The sequence below is a fragment of the Dermacentor albipictus genome, chromosome 5 (genome assembly GCF_038994185.2).
Source record: "Dermacentor albipictus isolate Rhodes 1998 colony chromosome 5, USDA_Dalb.pri_finalv2, whole genome shotgun sequence".
Taxonomy (NCBI): Eukaryota; Metazoa; Arthropoda; class Arachnida; order Ixodida; family Ixodidae; genus Dermacentor; species Dermacentor albipictus.
This window is the reverse complement of record NC_091825.1, coordinates 70,866,803-70,890,820: the sequence shown is the minus strand read 5'-3', so window position 1 is coordinate 70,890,820 and position 24,018 is coordinate 70,866,803. Positions and strand designations below refer to the sequence as shown.

At 47.6% G+C, this 24,018-nt stretch overlaps 1 protein-coding gene across 2 annotated transcripts in view; it reads right to left on the bottom strand.

Annotated features, from left to right (window-relative positions):
* Positions 1 to 1,731: 1,731 nt before the first annotated feature.
* The window catches only part of LOC135899734 (venom serine carboxypeptidase-like), a 46,700-nt gene continuing 24,413 nt past the window's right edge, over positions 1,732 to 24,018 (bottom strand). For both annotated transcript variants that reach the window (XM_065429060.2, XM_065429061.1), the window contains exons 4-6: positions 15,970 to 16,321; positions 14,396 to 14,642; positions 1,732 to 3,028 (exon numbers count right to left, since the gene is read on the bottom strand). In XM_065429060.2, the coding sequence (XP_065285132.1) occupies positions 2,467 to 3,028; positions 14,396 to 14,642; positions 15,970 to 16,321 (1,161 nt within the window). In that variant the 3' untranslated portion in view covers positions 1,732 to 2,466. The remainder of the gene's footprint in view (positions 3,029 to 14,395; positions 14,643 to 15,969; positions 16,322 to 24,018) is intronic.

Sequence of the window (24,018 nt, the reverse complement as noted above, 5' to 3'; positions counted from 1 at the left end):
AGATACGCTAGCATTATTAAGAAAGTAGGCGGTAGGAAGTCGAGTGGAATGGTTGGTAAAGGACATTAGCTTGGTTTTAGACGTATTTAAAGACATTAGCCACGAGGAGCACCAAGCAGTCACCACATCAAGATCAGTTTGTAGAAAAAGGCGGTCAGCATCATTATTAATATTACGATATATAACACAATCATCTGCAATAATCGAATTCGAGATGAGATACATTTAGGTAGATCATTAGTAAAAATTAAGAAAAGTAGGGGACCAAGTGCGCTGCCCTGGGGGACTCCAGATGCTAAACGAACAGAAGAAGAGTTGCAGCCATTAGCACAGGTGAATTGTCTGTTGGAGAGGAAATCTTTAATCCATGCAAGAACGTTTGGGTGAACATTTAAGTGTGAATTTGATTAGAAACCTGTTAAGAGGAACGTGATCAAAAGCTTTAGAGAAGTCAAGAAGCATTGCGTCAACTTGGAATCCTTCGTTCGACGCGGAAAATATATCGTTAGTAAATCCGGCGAGTTGAGTGCCGCATGAAGAACCCCTGCAAAAACCATGCTGGTACTTGAGAATGATATCATGGTCTTTTAGGTAGTTGATGACTTATTTATGGCGTGCTCGAGAAGTTTACATATGTTGCTAGTTAATGAGATAGGACTGTAGTTAAGTGGAACAGGGTGATCACCCGATTTAGAAATTCGTGATTTTGGCACGTAAAACCCCATATTTTTTTATTTGAAGCTTGCAGCGGCCTTTTCAGTGCGCCTATGTAGTAAGGAATGCACAAATTCATCAACGTGCCGTCAGACACAAATAGAAAAACATCATATTGGATTCAAATAATCCGCTTGTACGTTGTATGTGTACTTAAGATACTCATCCCGCCAAGTATCTTGCAGTAGTATCATGGTAAACTTTTTCTTCAGCTAGCCCTGTCGGATACGATAATCATTTTGATATAACTGTTATTTGTGCCAGGGCACATCATAAACCGTAGGAAACAATGAAACCATATTTTGGTTAAGCTCAGCATCCCCAGGTGTCGCTGACAAAGCAGCAATTTTCAGTTATAACGCTAACACTAACGATGTGTGCCGACCAGGCTAACGCTTTGCATTAACGTCGACGAAAACTGTGCCGTGTAAGACAGCCGCGATCCCAGCCGTGTGTACACAGTAACTATTTCGTTAAGCTCATCCAAACAGGGACGCAATACAGGACACGTTAGCTAACAATCCTGTTTTCTTGATGAATGCGGTTCTTACATGAGTGAGACGAGACCTGCTATTTACCGAGAAAGTTTCAGCAGACAGTAATCAGGTGGAGGATTCGAACGTGAAGAGCTAATACTTTATAGAATCGAGTGGTCCCCTAGCCGTTATTCTGCCCTTCTAGATTTGTCCTGGCGAATCGCAGATAATAAAGGTAGTAATTGAATCAGGAGGTCTCAGTATCCTTTCTCGTCGCAGACAGACTGTTGACGTTCTTATAGTGTCCGTCGAAGTCTGCTAGATCGGGAACGGAACGTATTAATAGGAATGAGTATAGTAAGAAATCACTTCCTGATCTGTTTAGGAAATGAGATAAGTAGCCAGGACTTTATTCAATTAGTAACTGCAAGGTATGCTTGTATGTCTATATTACATTTATTTTTATTTTTAGGCGATACCACAATGCGCTTGTATGCATTGATTACTGATTTATTATCTCTAGAAAGAAATGGCGAACAACGAAGGGCATGTTGGTTTAATATGCATGGTTGCACTCTGTTGGCTAACCTGCACTCTGGGAAATTGAAATAGGCACAGAAACATAAGAAAAAAAATTGCGCCCACAGCTGCAGTGGAACGTGCGCTGACATTCACAGGTAATCGTGTAGTCCAGTCGCCTTAAACAACGCAATAGCGCTTTAGTGGCCTTGTACTTACATACTTGAGCACGTCGGCGCAGGTCTCAGAATCTTTTCTTCTAATAAAGTTCTATCGTTAGGCAGCTGAGACGAGCGCGTAGACATTTGTTTCGAGTGTTAGTTGGCATTAAAAGAAGAGCTACATATGATTGTCAAGGCTTGTCTGTCACATGAGGTTCAATAAACAGTGATAATATGGTCCATGGATGCAGCAGTACAAGTATTGATGCCGAATGGTATGAACAACCCTGCTATTACCACGGACGTCGATGGGCTGTTTGGAGACAGGAGCCCATCAATAAAAGGTGAAGCGGGTGTCCCTCCCGCACTAATGGATAGATGAGCGGGCAGCTCGAAGAGGTGCCGATAGATCCATGCCTAGCGCATGTGATGTGTGAAAGCCCCATTGAGGCAAACCTTTCGGAGCGATACCTTCTTTTGGCGGGCGAGGGCACCTGGGAGGTCAAAATCACACGAAGATACGAGTTGCATCAGAACCTCATCGAGCATTTGTAAAATGTCGTATGCATATTAGGACGAGGTCACGAAATGGTTCGCTAAGTAGAAGTGGTGTTGGAGTGCACAAAATCTCTGTAGAGATCCACGACTGCTCCGCGACTGTCCAGTGACACGTAGTGACCGGCATTCACGAGCAACGCATACGTGAAGTTGCGGACAATCATCTTGTAGCCCACCACTTCACCTCCTACGTCTGATGCGTTCCTGTACGGCCTTCTCCTCGCTACCCTTAAATCCTCTTCGCCTTTCCATTGGAGAGACCGCAGGAACCCGTAGACGTCATCCGCTGGATAGACGACGTCCATGTTCCCGCCGTACACAAGCACTCGCTGCTTGTCCAGCACCGTCGCCACGAGCTCCCTGATGTCCTTGAAGGCGTCGTACGAGTAGAGAGTGGTGCTCACGATGTTGCGCTGCCGCTCCATAGTGGCGTTGACGCCCACGTGAACGGCCCTCTTGAAGTCTTCGCTCGTGACGTACTTCCGGTAAGCCGCGAATTCCGGTGGCTCAGTGGAACGAAGTGCCGACGCTCGGTGGCGGAACCCCGTCAGCGACTCGAACAGCGAAGGTCCGCCCTCTTCTGTCTTGGTGAACACCTCCCTGGAAATCGAAAACAACGAGATGTCGTTAGCCGAGGACACCACTGAGTATTTTTTGTTGTAGCTCGCATAGGCATACAGAGCGTCCCACTCCCATTGCCAGAAGCGGGACGGGCTGAGCACCGCAAGCAACACCGCGCTCCCCTCAAAGAGACCCGCGAATCCCGCATGCTCCTACCGACTCCCTCATAGTGCCTTCCACGTGCGTCTGTAATCGAACAATCAGAGACGCTCACTCTCCTTGGTGGGGCAATCATTCATCGCATTCAGCGTAGACCAGGCGACCCCATCTGTCAGGTCTGTAGGCCGCAGCATCCTAATGTGGTAAACTCGTACTGGGAGAGAGTCCGTGCGCCTTCTCCTTATCCCACATCGTCAGGCGCGCCAACATACCCCGTGCATGTCTTACACCTAGGTGAGCTGGGTCGCATCAACCAAAAACGTGCGCCAGACTCTGTGGCTCCTTCTGGTGCGTCACCGCCGCCGCATGCAGGGGGCGATGGCATCAATCGCCGATTCGCCAGCGCTGAGCACCACCTCCACAAGCGGGGACGACTCAGACTTGAGTGGTCATGCCAATAAAGTGTTCTTCCTTCCTTCTTGTTGCTTCCCACGATATAGGGAATGTGGTTAACAGCATTAAAGGTTTGTCCTGCTGTAGAATTTCTGTCTGTATATAGTACGATGGTCAAAAACACCAGTCATTATGAAGCTTCGTCTATATCCCCATTACTTCAAAAAAGTTCTTAGTAACGAATTTCAACCAGGAGAAATAAGATGCCTAAGCAGCAGATATTAGAAAGCCGGTAAAATAAACCGAAGCCGCTAGTAAGTGTGAAAACAAACACCGAACCCCAAAACGAAGATAAAATGGCGCGACTGCAATGAACTGCTGTAGAGACCGGTTCAAAAGCAGAATTTGTGAGGCTCCAACTTGTGGGGATGCGCGACCCTCGCGCCTCCCCTGATGTTTTTCCCGCATAGCGCGTCTCCTGTAGTGCGGCTTCGCCGCACACGCGGCGGTCCTAGTGGTACAGGCGCAGTGCGAGAGATGGCGCTAGTGTTGCGCGCCGCGAGATTACTTGGGCGCCGAAAGGAAGGCGCTTGCTCTCTGGGGTTCGAGACAGGAAGCGTGCCGCACGTGCAGCAACCCTCTTCCCCGGCGGGTCGCCGAACAGCGCGGACATTCCGCGCGCGCGCGGCGACCGATGCATCTGCGAGACCGCCTCGCGTGGCCGCCTTCGAACGCGCCACGATTCGCGTGACTATACACGCGAACGACCAGGCGTTGGGATCCAGCATGCGGCGAACATATTCGCTCGCTTCCGGTCGCGGTGAGTCGGACTTCTAGATTTGTCGCGCGCCCATCGGCATGTTTGTGGATAGCAACTCGGCTAGCAGGCATTGATGTATGAAGGGTGCAATAAATGCCCTTGTGATTGTTTGCACTACTGTATTGTCGTTCCTTTGTCCCAAGAGTACGGTGTGAGATATCCCACATCAGACCCCACATCTGGCTGCCCAACGTGGGACTCTTGGGGCATCGGACGATAATTTTAAGTGTTGCTTCGTTCGAGACCTTTGTTTGAACCGAAGCGTAGGCCTAGCGTGAATTTTGATCGCTAGCGTCGGCGGCATGCTTTCTTGAGCGAGGTGACGGTGGCTGTAGCGTGTTTGCAGATGTCAACATGCTAAGCCTTTTCGCAAGTGTTCTTTTTAAAATGGCATTCGTTGGCACGAGAGCCACGTGGTCTGCATCCTGGGAGAGCGAGGCTGAGCGCCCGCGGAGCAGTGGCAAGCCTGAAGCGAGTGAGTACGGAAGCCTCGTGGGTGGTCCGAATTTCTTATGTAAATAGCTTCTTCTATCTCTTTGACTCGGATGAAGTCGCGGCTCTGGGAGCCGGGTGGCCGCGGGCCACGGGTGCCACCACGGGCTGACTGGTATTGCGGCCTGGCACCGGGCGCTCCGACACCGTCTGGGACGGTGGGCGCCGTCAACTCGGATGCTGTGTGCACCGAGTGGAGTAGGACCACCTCACAGAGCTGACGTCTCCTCGCGGCTGCCTGTTTTGCGCTCATTTTGGGCGTTGTTGTTTTTGGATGCCGGTTGTTGTCAGGGTAGCGACGCTTTAGGCCTAAGGCTTTACGAAGCTGCCTGTCGCACGTGGAAGGACACAGCCTGGTGGACCGTGGCGTTGAGGTGTTGCAATTTGCTTCCCTCATTCTATTTAGCCTCGCACGAATTGAAATTACTCGTTCGACTCAAGAAAGCGAGCTTCGTTCACGTGAACTTAGCATCTGAGTTGCTGCCCGATCTTTTGCTAGCCGAGTTGAACATCGTACCACGTGGGCGATACGCATGCAGAATTCCTCTCCCTTGCACTACTTTAGTGTTTGCCGAGTGTGTTGAGTTTACGCAGTGTGATTGGAGTCACCCCTGGTTTGCCGTCACCTGCACATCATCTGCGCTGCTGCCTCGGACTACGATCGAGTCACCCCGGGCGATGGTGATGCTGTGGCCAGTTCGGCGCAGCGACTTCGGCGGCCTCCTGCATCCAGCTCACAACCCTCGGCGGCGGACAAAAGAGCCGGCGGTAACCGACAGCTACTGCGGCTCCCGCCAGCGGGGCGAGTCGGCGCGAGCGGCGCTTGCTCGTACCGATTACTGCGTCGTCGCCTCCGGAGTCCTGACCTGGAATCGTGCCGTCGAGTCTACAAAGCTGCTGCTGTGACCGGCGGACGCCAGCGGTGCACACAAGGACAGTCGGCTCGCATGTTATGGACAGCGTGTAGACATTTCTTCGGCGCGACCACTGTTGCATGTACTATCTTGTTCGCGAAGCACGGGTTAATGTTAGACCGTGTCACATGTTTCGCCGGAATGAGAAGTGATTTAAGGTTGGGGGGATGTGGGGATGCGCGACACTCGCGCCTCCCCTGATGTTTTTCCCGCATAGCGCGTCTCCTGTAGTGCGGCTTCGCCGCATACTCGGCGGTCCGAGTGGTACAGGCGTAGTGCGAGAGATGGCGCTAGTGTTGCGCGGCTGCGGGGTTACCCTCGGCGGGAGAGACGAGGCGCGCTCTCTTGGGTTCCAGACAGCGAGCGGGACAGACGTGCTTGCACGTGCAGCAACCCTCTTTCCCGGCGGGTCGGCGCGCCGCGGGGACGTCTCCCGCGAGCGCGCGGCGACCTAGGCTTCTGCGAGACCGCCTCGCGTGGCCGCCTTCGAACGCGCCACGATTCGCGTGACTATACACGCGAACGACCAGGCGTTGGGATCCAGCATGGAGCGAACATATTCGCTCACGAGGACGCGGTGAGTCGGACTTCTAGATTTGTCGCGCGCCCATCGGCATGTTTTGTGGATAGCAACTCGGCTAGCAGGCATTGATGTATGAAAGGTGCAATAAATGCCCTTGTGACTGTTTGCACTACTTGATTTGGGGAACAACTACAACAAAAAACTATGATAAGTTATTAGGCTTGCAAAAACGAGTAGTCCGAATTTTTGAAAACTACCATGGTAGGCCGCGTGACTTACCCACACACAATCTCTTCGACAAACATTTAATGATCCGAGCAAATCAAGTATTTTATTATAGATTACTCTTACATATAAAAAAACACAGGCTCCATGTTGTCAGCATACCCACTTCTTTTCGATACCCATTACGTTATCAAATCAAGAAAATACCATTCACGCGTACTAACTACGGACGTCAGGATATAAGCTATCAAATACCTAGGCTACTAAACATTGTTGAGCAAAAAGTTGATTTCTGTGCGCCTAATTTTAAGCAATATATAAAAAACCTACTAATACACTATCAAATTAATTACACATAAATTGCTCTCGCACTAATTTTTTTCTAATAATGCACTATATATGTATTGCTTAACCTGCGCGGTAAATGTGATTGAACAAACAAAAACTGTAGCATAAATGTCTTTTACACATAGTCATTGTATAATGTACACATTATCTTGTTTACTTGTCTTTTGTACATCGTACTTGCTTGTTTTCCTGTTATATTTGCTTTTTTTGTTTGTACATCGTATCATCATGTAACCCGAACGCACTTAGGAGCAAGAGCCCCTGTCAGGCCGTATGGCCTTTAGCTCTTGTTTCCTCTTTCTTTATGTAATGAAGAAAGGAAATAAACTTCAAACTTCAAACTACTGTGTTGTCGTTCCTTTGTCCCAAGAGTACGGGAGGAGATATCCCACTCAGACCCCACAAACTATAAGGCTCTGCACCCCGATATATATATAAAACAAAAATATATACGCCATTCAAGCTAGTTTTCTTCGGTTGCATTTGATGAAACTTAACTGTGCGAATGTAAACAGTTTTTTTTTTCTTACAGACAGTTGCTTGCTTTGCATAAGACGTTGTGTTTTGCCACATCGGGCTTTTTGTGGCTGTTATGGTGGACGAACTTGAAACGTCTTTGTCAAAGGAAGCCACAACTCTAAGTACGACTAAGATTTTCCTGTACAGGTACGTCTGAAGGGCAGAAACGCGCTGTTTAGGTGACCGCAGAGTTTGACTCCTACGTCAAATAGTGCGTGTCATACTACAAAGTAATAAAAGCGATGGTAGCTCCGCGAGCTTTGCCGACAGCTTAATATTTAGTTTTAGTCAAGCGCATCAGTCGGCACTGTCGTAGTAGATACACGCAGCGTCCAGGAAGTCAGACCTTTAGAATGGCATGGCGTGTCTTTACTGCATGGCAAAGTAACCGGGCAGCAGCCTGGCTGACAGTAAACAACTCTAAGATTACGTTACAAGTTACCGAATCAAGACAGTGACAGCTGCTTATAAACACGTCTGTGGGCAAGGGTAATGTCTGAGAAGCCCGGCACAAGAAATTCCTATCTGGCGTTTTCAGAGTGCGTAACTGATATACAACACTCACCCATGAGTCCACTCACTCAGACTCAGAGCGATCTATGAGTCTGAATGCTAGTGAGCCCTGCTGAGTAAAAGTTTGCCGAGTCTTAGTCCGAATGAGCCTTGAGCAAGTAAAAAAAGAAAAAAAAAAGATACGGGGGCACCTAAGCCCTTTTTATGACTTGTGAATGCGAAAGCATTAATGTCCAATTGAAAAGCGCAGAGTGGTCCTTGAAGTTTCGTGCTGCGAGTATTGTACCATAGCGGTACGGGCTGCCCAAGCGAGCAGCAGCCTGCGCTGCCAACGCCGCATGCCACCGACGAGGCGACGCCTGTCAGGCGATGCGTCGCGGGGAGCAGGTGTTCCCTTTCCCTCGCTCAGCTCCGTCGAGGCGCAACTGGTGACGTGACGTCGCAGCCAATGGCAGTGCGCGTTTAGGTGCCGTGCTAGATGACAAGCGCCGGCTATGTTGCTCAATGGGCCATTTGACGCTTTCGCATCAATATATTTTGTGAATGAGCCTGAGACCTAAACGCAGAGAAGGCATTCCGCCTCCATGCCACCCTGTGAAAGTGCATGTAGAGCGAAGAGCGAGGATGTTGCCCACGCGAGACAAGCACCACCAGCCCGAGCGATGTACGTCAGGCGTGCATGCACTTCTGCGGCAGTGTAGCATACATACTCATTATCCTAAGCTCTTCTCCAGGTGCAAGTGCCTTAATGAACCAAACGAATGACTAAAAGTGAATGGCGTCACAAAATGCCTAAAGTACGACTTACACGCTTGCTACAGACATGATAGCTTAGAGTTGCAATACGAACGTACGAGAAAGCAATAATTGCTTTCTCGTACGTTCTCGTCCGTTTGAGGTGTGCCCGAGTGGCCGCGGCCGCTAGGTTGCGGCACTGCATTTTAGACATTGGGCAGTTTTAGTTGGGCGTCCGCTACTACCCACGTGCGCAATGGGCGAGGTTGTGCGGGCGTAGCGGAGCGCGCACGCACGATACGACAACAGCTGGCCGGACGCCAATGTTGAGAAGGCGATTGCTGGCTTGCACGCGCAGGAGCCGGTAGCGCGCTACTCAGCGCCGCCATAGGCCACACCTTCTGGAACTGTGCGGCCAATATGAGACGCCACGAAGTCAAACCACAAGCCGGAGTCGTATCCTATATGGAAAAATGCGCTCTCGCGGACACGCGAGAACGTCTCGCAGACCCCGCTAAGCGCCCAGCGCACGCTACGGATCTTCTGAAATGCTGCGGGCGCGCGCAAGATATCGTGCGTGCTCCTGCGTACGGCGCATGCGCACTAACGCCTCCGTGGGTTTGCTGCGGACGCCCAACTAAAACGGTCCATTGTTTGCCTTAATGTTAATTACGCACGCACCACACGCTGTGCGACAAATGCAACGGGCACAACGCCGACGCATCAAGGACGAATACTTGGCGTGCGCGCGTTCGTTCGTCGCACGAGTGCGCGAGTGCAGCATGCATCCTCATCCTTGTAGACCCACTGCCTAGCGCAAGGACATTATTGAACTAATTGAATTTCTCAAAGTAAAATGCGTCTGAAAATTCGTAAAGTAAGACTTAGACACAAGCTGCTGGTGTGATAGCATCGGATTGTAATTCGGTTATACGAGAAAACATAATTTTGTTACGTGGAAACTCAAACACAATGCCTCTTTTCCAGCTGCCGCTTGAGGTTTGCCTTAGTGGCCACGGCTGCTACATGCCGTTACTGTTTTTTAATGTGAGCACTCCACGAAAAATCCCGAGAAACTAGACACTAAGAGCTTTACCGTAAAACTTAGCTAAATTCATGGCAGGGATGACATTATGGTACTGGATACGACACACAAGTGCATAAAAAGAAAGATCAAGCACGGGAATATGTGGCTCTGCGGCGCAACTGCGGCTTACCCCTCTCCTTCATGAATGCGCGCCTCCACTTTTACCCGCGTCTTTCGCAAGGACCGGTAGCAAAGGTCGACGCCACTGCATGCCGACTACCCGCGCCGCTCTCTCTCTCTCTGAATGTATTTGCTCAGCTTGGAATTAGGCAGGCTGGGAACGGTTGTGGGGTAAGGGTCACTGCAAAGCGTGAAGCATCCTGCAACTTGCGAGTATAGTGCATGCCGTGTAAGCCTCCCTTTCTCCCTTGCGGCCAAGGTCAAACAAGGCGCGATGTGGGCTGCGCTGTTGCGAAAAGCGAGCAAGTTCGACGCCGTCTGAGTTTCTCTAGCGTAGTAGGTTTCGTCAGCACAGTTACCATACCAGCTCAGTGTTCGTTTCCGCTGCTTTGCTTGGAATTCGTCGTGCGGAAGAAGTGGGGGCTGCTGTCCAGCATGACTTAGCATCATGGCAGGGCAGGGACCAGCAGGTCGGGCTGCTTAACTACGCTTGTGGCATTGCCTATATGGTGCGTGGTACTACTGTTGCCTCTGTGTAGCGACCCGTACATTCCAAATGATCAGTGCCCAGTGCAACCTTGGAAAATAATTAGGTGAGATGGATTTTAGCCCTGCTCTCGTGAATTGGAGTTCGATTGAACGTCGCCGATGCAGCTTTCGCTTGAAGATTTGGTGAGTTGACGGACGGAAAACGCAAATACCAGGGAACATCATGCCGAGCAGCTAGCCTCGGCAAGCCAGCTTCCTATAATGCCGCCTCACAACGTGCTCTCTAGAACCAATCTGCGCAATGTCTTCAGGAGTAGGCCCTGCAAGGTTATTGGGCTTCTATCAAAGAAAGTGTGGTACACGGTAAGCTTTAGTGGCACATAAACATTTTTGCTGTCGCATCGCGTGGTGAGGGCCTATTTACAATAAGCCTTTTTTTGTATACCTTTATGAATGTGCTTCAATATGATCACGTCACGCTCCCTCTTAGATCTTTTCCATCCTCCGTGTTCGATGCTCGCGTTCAGCGTGATTGAAAGCAAATATGGTTGTCAGCTCAGCAGTATCACTGTTGAAATTGAACATCTGTACTTATGGTACATAGTATACTGTATACAGGGTGCTCCAACTATCATTCACTAAGATTTAAAAGTATGCAAATGCCACGTAGCTAGGCAGAACGAAGGTAATGTTGTTTGCCGTCGCTTGGAGGTAATCAGATAATTTCTTGCATTCCGTTTAATTACGTAATTAGTCCTAATTAATCAGCTTCTCAAATATTATAGTTAGATGAAAAGTGTGAATGAGAAAATTGTAGAGGAGCATGAAAAACTCCCAATACAACTTTCCGTTGTACCTGCTACTTAAAAGTCTTTTTCCGAGCGTGAAACAAGCATTTTGCGAATACACGCAAAATGCCTCTAGCGGCCATTCGCGCGGCAATAAAAGTACAAACAAGAAATAAGGAAATTTCTTTCATATTAGCGACTCTCGTGCAGACCGACCAATTTTTAAATTATTAGCGTTTGTAATCGCTCTGCATTCCATATATATGAGCCCGGTATGAAGGTATTTTTTGTCATTGATTTGTTCAATTCAAGAGAAAGTCTGAGTTCGTGAAATCTGTGGTCCAATAAGAACTTTCTGGGTCTAATTTAGTCGATGCGAGGGAACTCGCTGGAGTAGAATTTTCGTGAGTGTGAGTCGCATATTTTGCTGACCTATGGTCAACTGCCTAAAAGCAAGGGAGCGTGGCACGCATTCATAAGCAATAGGAATGGCATTTGAGGGATCAGTGCTTTAAACTAAGCCCGCGGCTCGCGCAAATGGTTTATTTGAAATTGCAGAAAACGGAAGGTAAGAGAAGGATAGTAGCCTTTTCAGCGTGAGGTTGAGGGTGAGGGAGAGCGCACAATTTTTTTTTTATAGATGAGTACGAGGGTGAAGGAGGGCGGTCAAATTTTGCAACGTGAGGGGGCGGATGAGGCGAGGACGGTACTTGCTTCCTAAAGGTGAGGGAGGAAAAGAATGAGGGCATTCACCCACCTCTCGTCAGCAACTACGTCACGTTCATATTTTCTTCCTTTCATCTTCCTACTGTATCCTCTCCGCTGTCCTCTCTCCGGGTCCTTTACTCGCCTACTCTCAACCCCATGCTGCTGATCACTGTTCAGGTGTCAGCAGAATAAGCAGGGCAGTTATAGAGCTACTGGTGTAACGTCCCGCGTTCACTGAGTGCCCCGAAGTGGGCGATACAGAACCCCACTTCCTCTGGACCTGCAAGCACTTCTTTTATGAAAGTAATGGACTTCTGGACGCCATGAGAAGAAGAAGGCTTTCTCACGAATGTGTACCCTCTATAACGAAAATTGCAAAGATACATGAGTATGCTTGAGGTATGACTTTAAACAATCTGCACGTCAGTAAATGTAAGTAAAAGCGCAACCTTAGTGTCTACACTTGCGGATCTGATTTCAATTTTTATATCTTATAACAAGAACTCATTCCCCAGATTGAGTATCTAAAATATTTGGGAATCATCTATGATAGAAAACTCAACTAGAGTCCACGCATAGAAAATGTAGCTCCTAAGGTACAAGGTGCTTTAGGTCTATATACTGCACAGATTGAGTAACCGACCATGTGGACTACGTAGGCATTCTCTGCCAATGATTTACAAAATGTATATGTGCCCAATATTGGCATTCGGGTGTGTTTTATTCTCAGGTGGACCTGCTTATAAAACAAAGCCTCTGGTTCTTTTCGAGCGTAACGCTTTACGCCTGTGTCTGGTACTCCCCAGGTTTGTGGCTAATAATGTTATCTATCAAGAAGCGCACCTACCAACATTGCCCTGCAGGTTTCGCATCTTAACGATTCAAACATCTCTTAAAATTTTACAGCTTTCCGCTTAGACGATCTGAATACGCCTTTCATAATGATCCAAATTTCTTCTTTCTTTCTCGTTGGCCTCGTTTTCACACTCCACAGATTGTATTTGTAGAAAAACAATTAGCCTGAATGCGAAAATTCGAGAGGTAATTCCATCAAACGAATCCAGTCAATATATTAAGATAGAATTGGATTACATTTTCCCCCCGAAACCCTAAGTTGCAATCAGTAACGTTCTTAAATAACCTGCTGCAAGATTGCCTTGCACACGTACAAACGAATAGCATAATATCCACAGACGGATCAGGGAACACCGATAAGGCGGGCGTAGGCATTTCCTCGCTTTCACTTGGCTCGTCATTCTCTTTGAGACAGCAAAATTTCACTCCCGTTTTTGAAGCCGAGCTTTTGGCAATGATTTTAGCTCTTCGGAAACTCACTTGCAATCAGTGCGGTTATTATAACATATTTGCTTTCTTTCTGTATACTTACAGCTTACATCTGCTTACAGCTTCATCGAATTCACCAACTCCGAAGACGTTTCTAAAATAAGTTCCTCCACAGTTGAATTTTTAAAAACTATTATAGGTACCACGTCACTGTGCATTACACTTAAGTGAAATGACAGATTCATTAACGCGAGCATCCCTGAGTGGAGCGTAATATCGTTGAATCAATAACGACATGAACAGAATTTCAGCACCTAAGGTTTCCATGGAAAATCCAGCGGTCTCCATCAAGACAATCGGAAGTAGTGATCACCACATTATGCTGCTGTGTCCCCCCTTTAAAGCTGTATTTACATAGGACTAGTCTGACGCTGTCACCCATGTGTGCATACTGCAAAGAGACAGAATCGCTAGATCACTAATTTTTGTTATGTCGCCGATACAAATAATTAAGAAAAAGACTTCTAGAAATTCCGCGTGCTGAATGGGGGTTAATATTATCATCAGAAATAATACTATCTTTCGGTGCGTCAGTTATAGGTGCCAGTCACAGAGACGTGTTTGGTGTCGTTTGTAGTTACACACAGTCAACTAAACGAATAAGTTTTCTAATGTTTGTTTGTTGTTGTTTTTTTGCTTTTGTTTTGATCGAGCTAATACTTCAAAACCTTAAGTAAAAGTGCAAGCGCACAATTCATGGCCAATCCCCCTATGAGGGTATGAGCCATAGTATGAGGCCATCATCATAATTGTCATCATCGAATGTGTAGAACAGTTAGTTATCTCAAAAGGACTGCAGATAGTGTGCAACGAAGTGTCATTTCTGCGAGAGATAGAATCGATCAACTTGTGCCGACATATTTGACGGAAAAATCGCCGCACGGAAATTGGAAATTGCCACGCGGGATTTCCCACGCAGCAGTAGCCGGCCAAGTCTTCCAGGCTAATCTGGCGTGTAGGAAGATCACCAGCAACATCAGCACCGACGAGCAGGAATTCACTTAGTTTCACTTTCCTCTCCACTTTTCTTATATAAACACGCATTTACGTCTGCGGCTAACTTTATTTCATTGGACTTCATGCTAACATCAGTGGCAGAAACTTAATAGCAGCAGAGTTACCACGGCGGGTAAGTTAGAAAGGCGACAGTCATTATTTTGTAGTTGGAAAAGCTTTACTCTGGCGACGGTAACGGGGAATAAGAAGAGTCCCTTGGCCGGGCCACCAACCTGAGCAGTAAAAGAGCCACGATGATCTCTTCGTCGTCCACCGATTCCTTCATCTGCCTAAACTTCTCGTCCAACAGCCGCCTCCCGTGAACGTCGATGAGCCCGAGCTGGAGCAGGAATTTCGCGGGGTTGGCGGCCCTCAGCAGCGGCGCGATGAAACCGGCACCGCTCATGATGCCGGCCAACTTCAGGCTCGTCTTGACCCCCTTGCCGTGGTACCGGTTGGCGTAGCCGAAGGCGTCTCTCGCTGGCCGAGTCAAGCGAAAAGGGAAAGCAAAAGAAAGCACGAAAGGATGTCGGATTGGTAAAAGAGAGTGGCGTCGAAATTAGAGGATTAGTTAGGAGGCTACGGCGCCTTCCTACGCACGCATGTGCTTGAACTTACGTGTGTAAGAAATTATGTGTAACGGGTATAAGAAACAAATTATGCGCTCGCGCAAGTAGAATCTTTTGTGTTTCTTCACAGGCGCCTTAATAAGCGTCCTACCAATTGCACTACAAAAAACGCCTCAATCACACGGAGAGCCACGGAAAGCGTCGGACGACACACTCACGCACCTCCGAGTCGGTCTGCATTAGCCGCTGTGAATGGCGACGAGCTGCAACACAAGCGTATCGACACAAGTTCTGCCCGCCTACTTTCGCGCTCGTCAGAGCAGCTTTACAAAAATCTCCGAGTCGTATCCTTAGGCTACACGAGCTTCAGCCTCCATTAAGCCTTACAAATGATTTGGCAAACCGAATCATGTGCCGATACTTGTTACATGGCGAGCCATGGACGTGACGTATGCTTGCAATACCGAGTCTACGAACGTACGCGTAGTCAAACTTGCGCGCAGTGATCATGTGAGGAGCGATTCAAGGAAGAGACAAAATAAGAAGACCGGGACATTGCCTGTTAGAATATCAGCCGCAGCGACTCACCGGCTACGGCTTTCATCATGCGTAACAGAAACTCGCACTGCAATTCTAATCACAAGAGCAATTAAAAAATGTACGTATTGATCACAACAAATCATAAATAAGAAGTACTTGTTTTACTCGAATGACTGCATTGTACATCGTTATCTCTACACTACTACGCAAGGAACTATTAATCACATATTACGTCATCCTATGATTTGTTGGAAACACGGATGTTATTGGGCACGATCGGATTCTTAGCTCATCCCCCGTAGTTGGTATGCATTATGGTAGAGCGAAATCAAATCACTGCGTATCAGTCAATGCAAAGTGCCTGCCTTTGCATGGCTGGGCAGTGTGGTACGGTGCACATGTTGAGCCCGGCAGCAAACCATCGTCGTTTGTCAACGTCCAATGCAAACACTGCCTCTTCGCTTCCGCAGACCATCAGTCGTGTAATAACTAGAAGGCTAGGTTAAGTTAGATTGATTTGATGCTAACAAACAAACAAAAAAAGCCACGATCCATGATTAAATTCGAAGGTGCCTGTCTTTTCGTTTTTGTATCAAACTGCGCCGTGCTCGAATCAAAGCGCGTCGAACAAGCACAACAAGTGCATTTCCTATATTTCTGAAGTGCTGCTCGCAGTGAAATAAGAATGCGCTACGTACCCGAGTACGATTCTCCGGCGAAGTAAAACTGCCGGCCCCGAAATTCGGGGAAGAGGAGCTCGAACTGGTAGAGAAAGTCATCGACCGCGTCGACGGCGTCGTCGATGCTCTTGGCGAATGTCCTGTCATCGCCTTCTTGCTCGGCGAAACTGTACCCACTGCCGACCGGGTGGTCCAGGTAGAGGACGTGGGCGAACGACTGCAGCTGGCCGCTTGCCGGAGATGCTGCCACGAGTCGCCCTTGCGCATCTAAAGTAAAGGGGCCGTTGAAGAGCAACGGTCCGAGTAGTGAGGACACACCGGGACCGCCGAACGTCCAGAGAATCAGAGGGGCCTCGTCGGAAGAGGAATGCTGCATAAGAACGCAGACAAATCCAGTTAAAAAGGCTTACTCTCGAGGCCTATAAGTACATCTGCGCGAATAGTAGGAGAGGAACATCTTGGAAGCCGGTTCCAGCCTACGTAACTGCGAGAAGCTCTAAAGGTGCGCCTTTGTTTTTAAGAGTTCTGGATGTACAACATTGTCTTCGCTATAGGTTGCTATACATCCTTATGTCCTATACATCCTGTACGCTATACATCCTTCGCTATATGTTGCGTGCTCCAAGAACCCTTTCTTTTATGCGAAGCATATTACGAGAGCTCAACCCAGCTCCTCAGGCGCGGCGGTGTCGCCTTGAAACCACGTGACACCGTGACGTCACGACAGAGGAGAAGTGGCTTTGGCTCAACTCTTGCAAGACGGGCTGGGTGGGAATCGAACCAGGGTCTCCGGAGTGTGGGACGGAGACGCTACCACTGAGCCACGAGTACGATGCTTCAAAGCGGTACAAAAGCGCCTCTAGTGAATGCGGTGTTGCCTTAGAAACGAGCTGTTTCTAAGGCGTGCGTCTCTTGCTCAGGCGCACATTTCGTTGCCGCGCCGAACGCTGCTTTGCTCGACGCTCACCGCGTCCAATGCGGGGCGCGCAGTCGCTGCGCCGTAGCCCATTGTCTTACACCCCTTGGCGGGTCGACGGGAACGCTGTCGCGTTCCACTCTTGAAGGCGAAGCAGTAATGCATGAGTTGTTTCTTCGTCTAGCCGAACCAAATATAGCCAAGCAACAGCAGTTCACCAGGCTAAACAGTGGTTCAACAACTAAAATAAAGGCTAGTATGCTTCGCATCCTGGGCTTAACCTTACCTAAGCCACAGCCATTTTTTCTGTCTTCCCTTCCATTACATCATTTCTACCTGTTCTACCTTTTCTTTATTGTCTTCGCACAGAATAGCTGTGCAGAATGTATTTGAAAAACAGCGCGAAAGAACAAACACGCACAAGGGAGGAACAAAGGACAAGCGCTGGCCTGTGTTCATATCAAAACATTCAGCGCTTGTCCTGCGTTCCTCCCTTGTCCGCGTTTTTTTCGCGCTGTTTTTCGCCCTTGAACTCCTACCAACTAGCTCGTATTCGTACCTTTGCATGAGAGTCTCTTGTGGCGGGCGTCATTTCTACGCTCAATCAACGTCGAAACGATAATGTTGTCCGCTATAAGGCTTTGGTCAACAAGCCGGCATTCCTTGTTGGAATCATACTAATGGCGTTTATAAATATGAGTTGTTTTTAAAGCTCAAACGCGCAAAAGTCGTTCGCGTTGATCAAAGTCGAAATCACGCATCAAGAAACTGCAAGCACCCGCCGTGGTCGCTTAGTGGCTGTGGTGTTGGGTTGCTAAGCACAAGGTCGCGGCATAGAATCCTGGCCACGGCGGCTGCATTTCGGTGAAGGCGAAATGCGAAAACACCCGTGTACTTAGATATAGGGGCACGTTAAGAAACCCAAGGTGGTTGAAATTTCCCGAGTCCCCCACTACGGCGTGCCTCATAATCAGATCGCGGTTTTGGCACGTAAAACCTCATAATCTCATTTTTTTTAGAAACTATAAGCGCGCCTTCTCCGAGGCGAAACACGCTGACACCAACCGATATAGCCGCGCATCGGCGCTCCTTCGCACGAGACGAAGAGAACGTGCGAGCGGTGAGGTCAGCCGAAATCCACTTGCTCGAGAGGATTTCGCTGAATTAGAAGCCCGTGGCGTGACGGCGCGATCGATAAATTCCGCGAGCGGGAGGCGACCGGAGAGCGACGCTGCTGCCTGATCGGGATTACGCCGTAAGCTCGCGTCATGTTCAGCGTCGGCTTAAACCACGAACCGAGTGAGTTACAACTCCCGGTTCCAGCTCTAACGCCAGCTCTACCACCAACTCTGACAACAGAGTTCATTAGCCTAAAACAGTTCGGAATAATAACAGGAAAATCGATCGGGAAGGGCAAGCGAGGGTACTCATTGGTCTGGGCCAGGGAAAACAAATAACAGAGCTTTCTGCTGCCCGCTCCTTGAAAGGTGTACATGTGTATTTGTGGAGTGTAGCCGTGGTTGCAGCCACCATGATGGAAATTTCACGTTAATGATTTTTTTATATGCTTCGCCTTCACATCAACGCTTCAGCAGAAGTAGCCCCTAATCACAGATGATGCTCTGACTCTATAATAACGAAGATGTGCAGATACACTTGGAACTTCAGGTCACGTACGCTCTTCATATGTGAAGGCTTCTTTTTTAAAGGCGTTGGGTGGGGCACTGATTTCCCTCCTTCTCTCGTGTAATTCTTTTCCTTTAGCTGCGATATCGGGATAGCAGGCTCTGCTGTAGCCGAACTTCCCATACTGGCTAAATTTATAAAAAAAACCGTAGCCGGTGGTCGAGGGCGACGTTGAGGGGTTCGCAAACGGGCACTTGCCTATGGCGCGAGGTGAATTTTCGGCACCGGCGCGACTACAGCCATGAGATGGCAGCTCAAGAATAACGGTGCTGCACCCGCGAAACGTCGAACAGAACTTTCTCAACAGCCCGCAGGTCTCTCACGGTCCTGCCGCCGTGCATTAGTTAACGGTGTATGCGGAGTCCCCATTGATACGGGCTGCTGTGAAATCGCTAGCGAGTTTCGCTCGAGGGCTGGCTGCTGCGCGCCGTGGTTAGTCTTGAGCATTCGTCTTGTCTCCGTAGTCTGGCGTCTGTGCCAGAAATTCACTTCGCCTTAATTACTCTTCGCGCAGCCGACATGCATCGGCGCCGGGTGCATCTCAGCCGGCATGCTGAAAAAAGCAATTATAGACAAGCACAGGTTCAAAAATTACGGATAGTTAGGATTTTGCCTTGAACCGTGTTGCATTGAACACCACGACGACGTTGTAAAATTAAGATTTGCATACAGTAAACTCTTAGTTATACGAACGCCGGTTTAACGAATATTTCAAAATAACAAACTTTTAGAAAATCTCTGGCAGTTTTTCTATGTATTTAATGTAAAAAGAGCATTTTCGTTAAACAAATTTTTAAAGAGTGAATATTTCAGCTGAGCGAACTTGATCAGTGGACCCGGGCTCATGTTTCAGATCAGTTCAACAATGTTTCGCGCTCTGCAGTGCTGACGAAGCCAATCCCCGCCGCCCCCAAATCAGCCCTCCAGCGGATTCAACGTGCAGTGTGACAGTGAGCTCGTTACCTGTACCGAACCATCAGATCTGGAGATTGCTTCCAGGGTTCACCTCGAAGGAGAAGAAGAGGAGGATGCAATGGCAGAGGCAGATTCGAATCCTGTATTCTAACCGAGGCTCTAGGCTGCCTTGGAAAGTTGTGAAACATCGTGTCTCAGCAACACCCTATGCCAGAGGAAGTACACAAAAACACAGAATCTCTGAACAGCTTTGTTACTTCTTGCGCATTAAGAGCACCAGTGCAAATGAAAATTACAGATTTTTTTCGTAATGAGGTAGGCAGCAATGTAGCTGTTACGCATTTCGTATATATTGATGCACATAACTCCACAAATTGCAATTTCACACTTTTGGCTCGATGCCTACTGTGTCCTATGCTGTTCCATATTCTAGTGAATATTCAGATTGGTGAACTTTCAGTTTGGTGAACATTCACTTAAGTGACCTGTTTCTTTGGTTGCCGTGAAGTTCGCTCAAGTGAGAGTTCACTGTATAGCGAATGCTTATAGTTTCGTGGTTGGGGGCAGCGCAAGGAATGCAGACGAAAAAAGTGAGACGACTACCACGGCGCTGACGTGTTCCTCGTCTTCATCCCTTGCGCTGCCCCTATCTATGAGTCTAAGCCAACTTGCCCAATGTTCTGCTCTTCTATACGAATGTTCCTAATTGTTTATAGGCGTATTGCAGTGATTCTTTCATTAATTTAGGTGTTAGATAGACCTACAGCAAACTTTATTAATCACTTCTTTAGCTCATATGCGGAAAAAGTTAAACTCAATATTTCCTGAGACATGCGAAAATCATGGAAAATTCTAATCCAGCGTTTTGCTTACAGCAAAGATCGTCTGCAGTACGCACTTCCATCTCTTCTAAATCTTCATCTCTTCTAAAAGGAGGTCCCATTTCAGTTTCTAACTACGGGACCTCCTTCTGTATATACATATGTTGTAATTATCATCATTTTGTCATGAATAAAACTGATTCTGATTCTGCATAGCCACTAGCTATGCGTTTAGAATCTATTCTATGCTATCATATGCTATGCTCTGCGATCTGTCCACCTATAAGCACAGTGAAACTAGTCTTAATTGTGCAACATATGTAAGCAAACGGTGCGCTTTGGTATAATAAACCTAACTGGTGTGAAACACTTTTCCTAATAATCGTCGCGGTAGACCCCGTACATTCAATGTTCACGATTTTCTTTCTAAATTAGCTTCTGACGTCCCGTGTGTACCTTTCTGCACTGCTCTCCGTTTCAGTTGATGCCGGACTTTATCTGCTGCTGTTGTCAAAAAGAAAGAAATACCCAAGTCGTTGGTTTTATCGAATTGTCTAGAACAACAACTCCCTTTCTATCTTTAATAAAGTGGACGAAAATAAGTGATTTGATCTGACTTGTTTCGCACACACAGCACAGCACACATGTAGAGGCGGCCCACCGCGGGGCGTAAGCTCATAGACGCCGTCCTTTCTTTTGTTTTCTTTTTTTTTCGTTTCTGCTGTTTTCTACAGGCTTCTCTGGCTGCTGCATGGAGTAAGCGGCCGGGTCTCGGCCGGCAAGAAACCCTGTGGAGCCTCATTATTGTGCGTGCCTACGCGATGCAACGTTGCAAAAAGTGCAAGGGTTAGCCGGAATTTCTGCGCCTTGTCAGCGCAACTGCGCGGCACTGCAAGTTGGCGTCGGCAGTGTTGCAATCTACCAAAGAGATACGCCGTCCCCCGAATCGTATCAATTGAGGAGCAGCACGGACACGATCTTGACTCTTCTGTGTTCTGCAGCTTGACGTTGCTGGCTGTTCCGTTGGCCATGATCGCATTCAGCCTTTTTTTTTTACGTGTTTTGCTGCTGCCATCGCGTTCTTTATTTTATCTTATGCGAAATGCAGCACCATCCGTTGCTTGCGCTAAGTCCTATGCTAACATTGGCTCCGGCATTTACAGTGTGGATCACGCTTGTATATAGTCTTCGATTAGATGATCGAGCTGCAGTGGTGGTCGAGAGATCTTGACTACGAGCGCAAGAAGCGGGCGTGCGGCGTGGGCACTCTTGGCCTTATAGCAGTGTCGGCCTGTACATTTTCACTCGAAGGATGGTGACCTGGGGTGCTTATAACGTAAATCTATTCCGAATTGTTCCTATACCATTTCTGCAATCAGCCCTTACCAAATAGTGAAAAATATTTCGGGCTACCCCCACTTCACATGTCTATCTCTCTCGAGATTGCAATAAGCGTTTTTGTCCTTTATATATTGAAAAAAAAAACAATACAGAACTTTTGACTAGTAAGTTCTAGAATCGAATACGAATCGAATAGATCAATGACTATTCGATTCATACACGTAATTTTGAATATTGGCATACCCCTAATTTTTATACTACCCCCAGAACATGTGTGGCTTCAAACAAAGTAGTACATGTAGAGGCATCGTTTACAGTTACCTGCACTATGTCTCGACCCTGCTGGCACCCGCTCCTGCACACAGTGTTTCCTGAGCTTCTCGTCAATGCACCTCCATGACTGGCCAGCTTGCCACACCTCAGTGGTGTACTGTAAACCGCTCCTATCTGGCATGTCACGAAAAGTGCAGCGTGGTTCTCTGAACACACTGCTTCTATTTCTTCTCTTTCATTCCCCACACGGCATATTCGTGCAAGTTCGTTCGGCGCCGATAATACAACTAGAACGCAACGTTGGCCAGCCACCAGCTTGAGGCGGTCCGGCAGCTGGTGAATGCAAGGCACAGCCACTGAGTGCTTCTTTGGTCACGTGGGACCACTGCTCTTTCGTCCAGCAGAATGAATCTCTTTAGCGAGGCTCTCAAGAAAATATGCAACGATGTCTTAGAGAAGTCATGTTCGTATAGGCGCTCTGTATTTGCCCATTGACGCTTGTTGACAGCCTGTACTCACAGGACTTGACGAAGGCCGCACGCAAGCATTTGAGAACGATGCCACGCTTATTCACTTTAGACTGAGCCGAATAACATTTTATTACACCCTTTAGAAGATGAGACTGGTACATTAAATACACATGCTCATTAAAGAAAGAGAGGCTCACATCTAGAAACTGTAGGCATTTGAGATGCCTCTGAGATGCCTGTTCAGACGAACAGGCATCTCAGAGGTGAACTAGTGCTAGTTTTCAAATTTTTAACATCACTTAGAAGCATGTCTTCCCCCGGAACCACCAGATTTATAAACAGCCATGCAATAATCAACATATCCAAAGATCAACATCACTTTGGATTCATAGAAACTTGCTGCTATACACTTGTAACGCTGAGCTAAAATGAAGATGCATGAAAAGGGGTCAACGCAAAAAAAGAGAAAAAAAACAATGCATGCACCACTCTTTTGTTGCACAGTGCGACCATAAAAGCAATAAAAGTAGAGCCCAAATAAAAGCCAAGCAATACTTAAAAACTGCGAATGAATAGAGGGACACATTTAGTAGAAGACACAGAGTCAGACTCTTCAATAAAATCTCTGATAGCGATGAGAAGCTCAATCTTACATGAGCTTCTCACCCAAATATATCCCATGCTCGTGACGCTTGCGGCAGAAAGGATGTTCCACATCCGCCGCCAAACCTTGTGAGTGCTGTCACTGGCTAACACTCCCCGGGTAAGTTCTAGTAGTAAAACATAAATACCCCAGACAGTGGATGGGAAAACGCCGCCACGTAACTCAATTCGTAAGAGTATTGCGCGCGTAATGCGAAGACGTGGGTTCGTATCCCACCTGCGGCTGTTTGTTTTTCATGCAATCTCATTTCCATTAATATATCATTTGTTTAATTCAATTACAAAGTACAAGCGATTTCCCCTATGTTGTCCTCGGTGTCTTTGTTTATTGGCTTCTTATGATATTATCAATAAAATTCGGACCACTCAGTTCCTTTACTTCTCGTTCATTAGCAGAAATAAAGAAACTTGAGAAACTTCGTGCTCTCAAACATTCTTGAAGACGTGTTAAATTCAACTGACCAAAGAGCTGCAACGTTTTATCTTTCACTTGATCCATAAGAACTTTGGCTCAACCAAAATTATTTTCGATAGTTTGACGCGTTTTCTCGCAGTACACTACGTCAGGCAGGCCCACAAAACAAACCTTCTTTATTTGCAGCTACCAAAGCAGGATCGTTCTTGTTGAGGTATTCAGCTGTTTCTTAAACATACTTATGAACATTCAGAGTACTTTTTGGGGCTAGCAGGCATTCAAACCATCTGAAATGCATAATTCCCCTTTTTCCAGACTAGCGCTATCAGCTGCGTCAATAACCAGTGACAGCCATGCTACCCGACTGTCATTATAGGCTCACTGACAAATTTGGGGCACAGCTCAGGCGGCAATCGCCGATGCACGTCACTTCTTAGGCCTGAACTTCTTTAGGTACTCGCTTAGGCATAGATAATTGGCAGCCACTTTTGCCCTCTGCCTTCCTACTTTTGCAGTAAATCCGTAAAAAAATGTAATGCCATGGTTTCAACTACGGCTCAAATTACT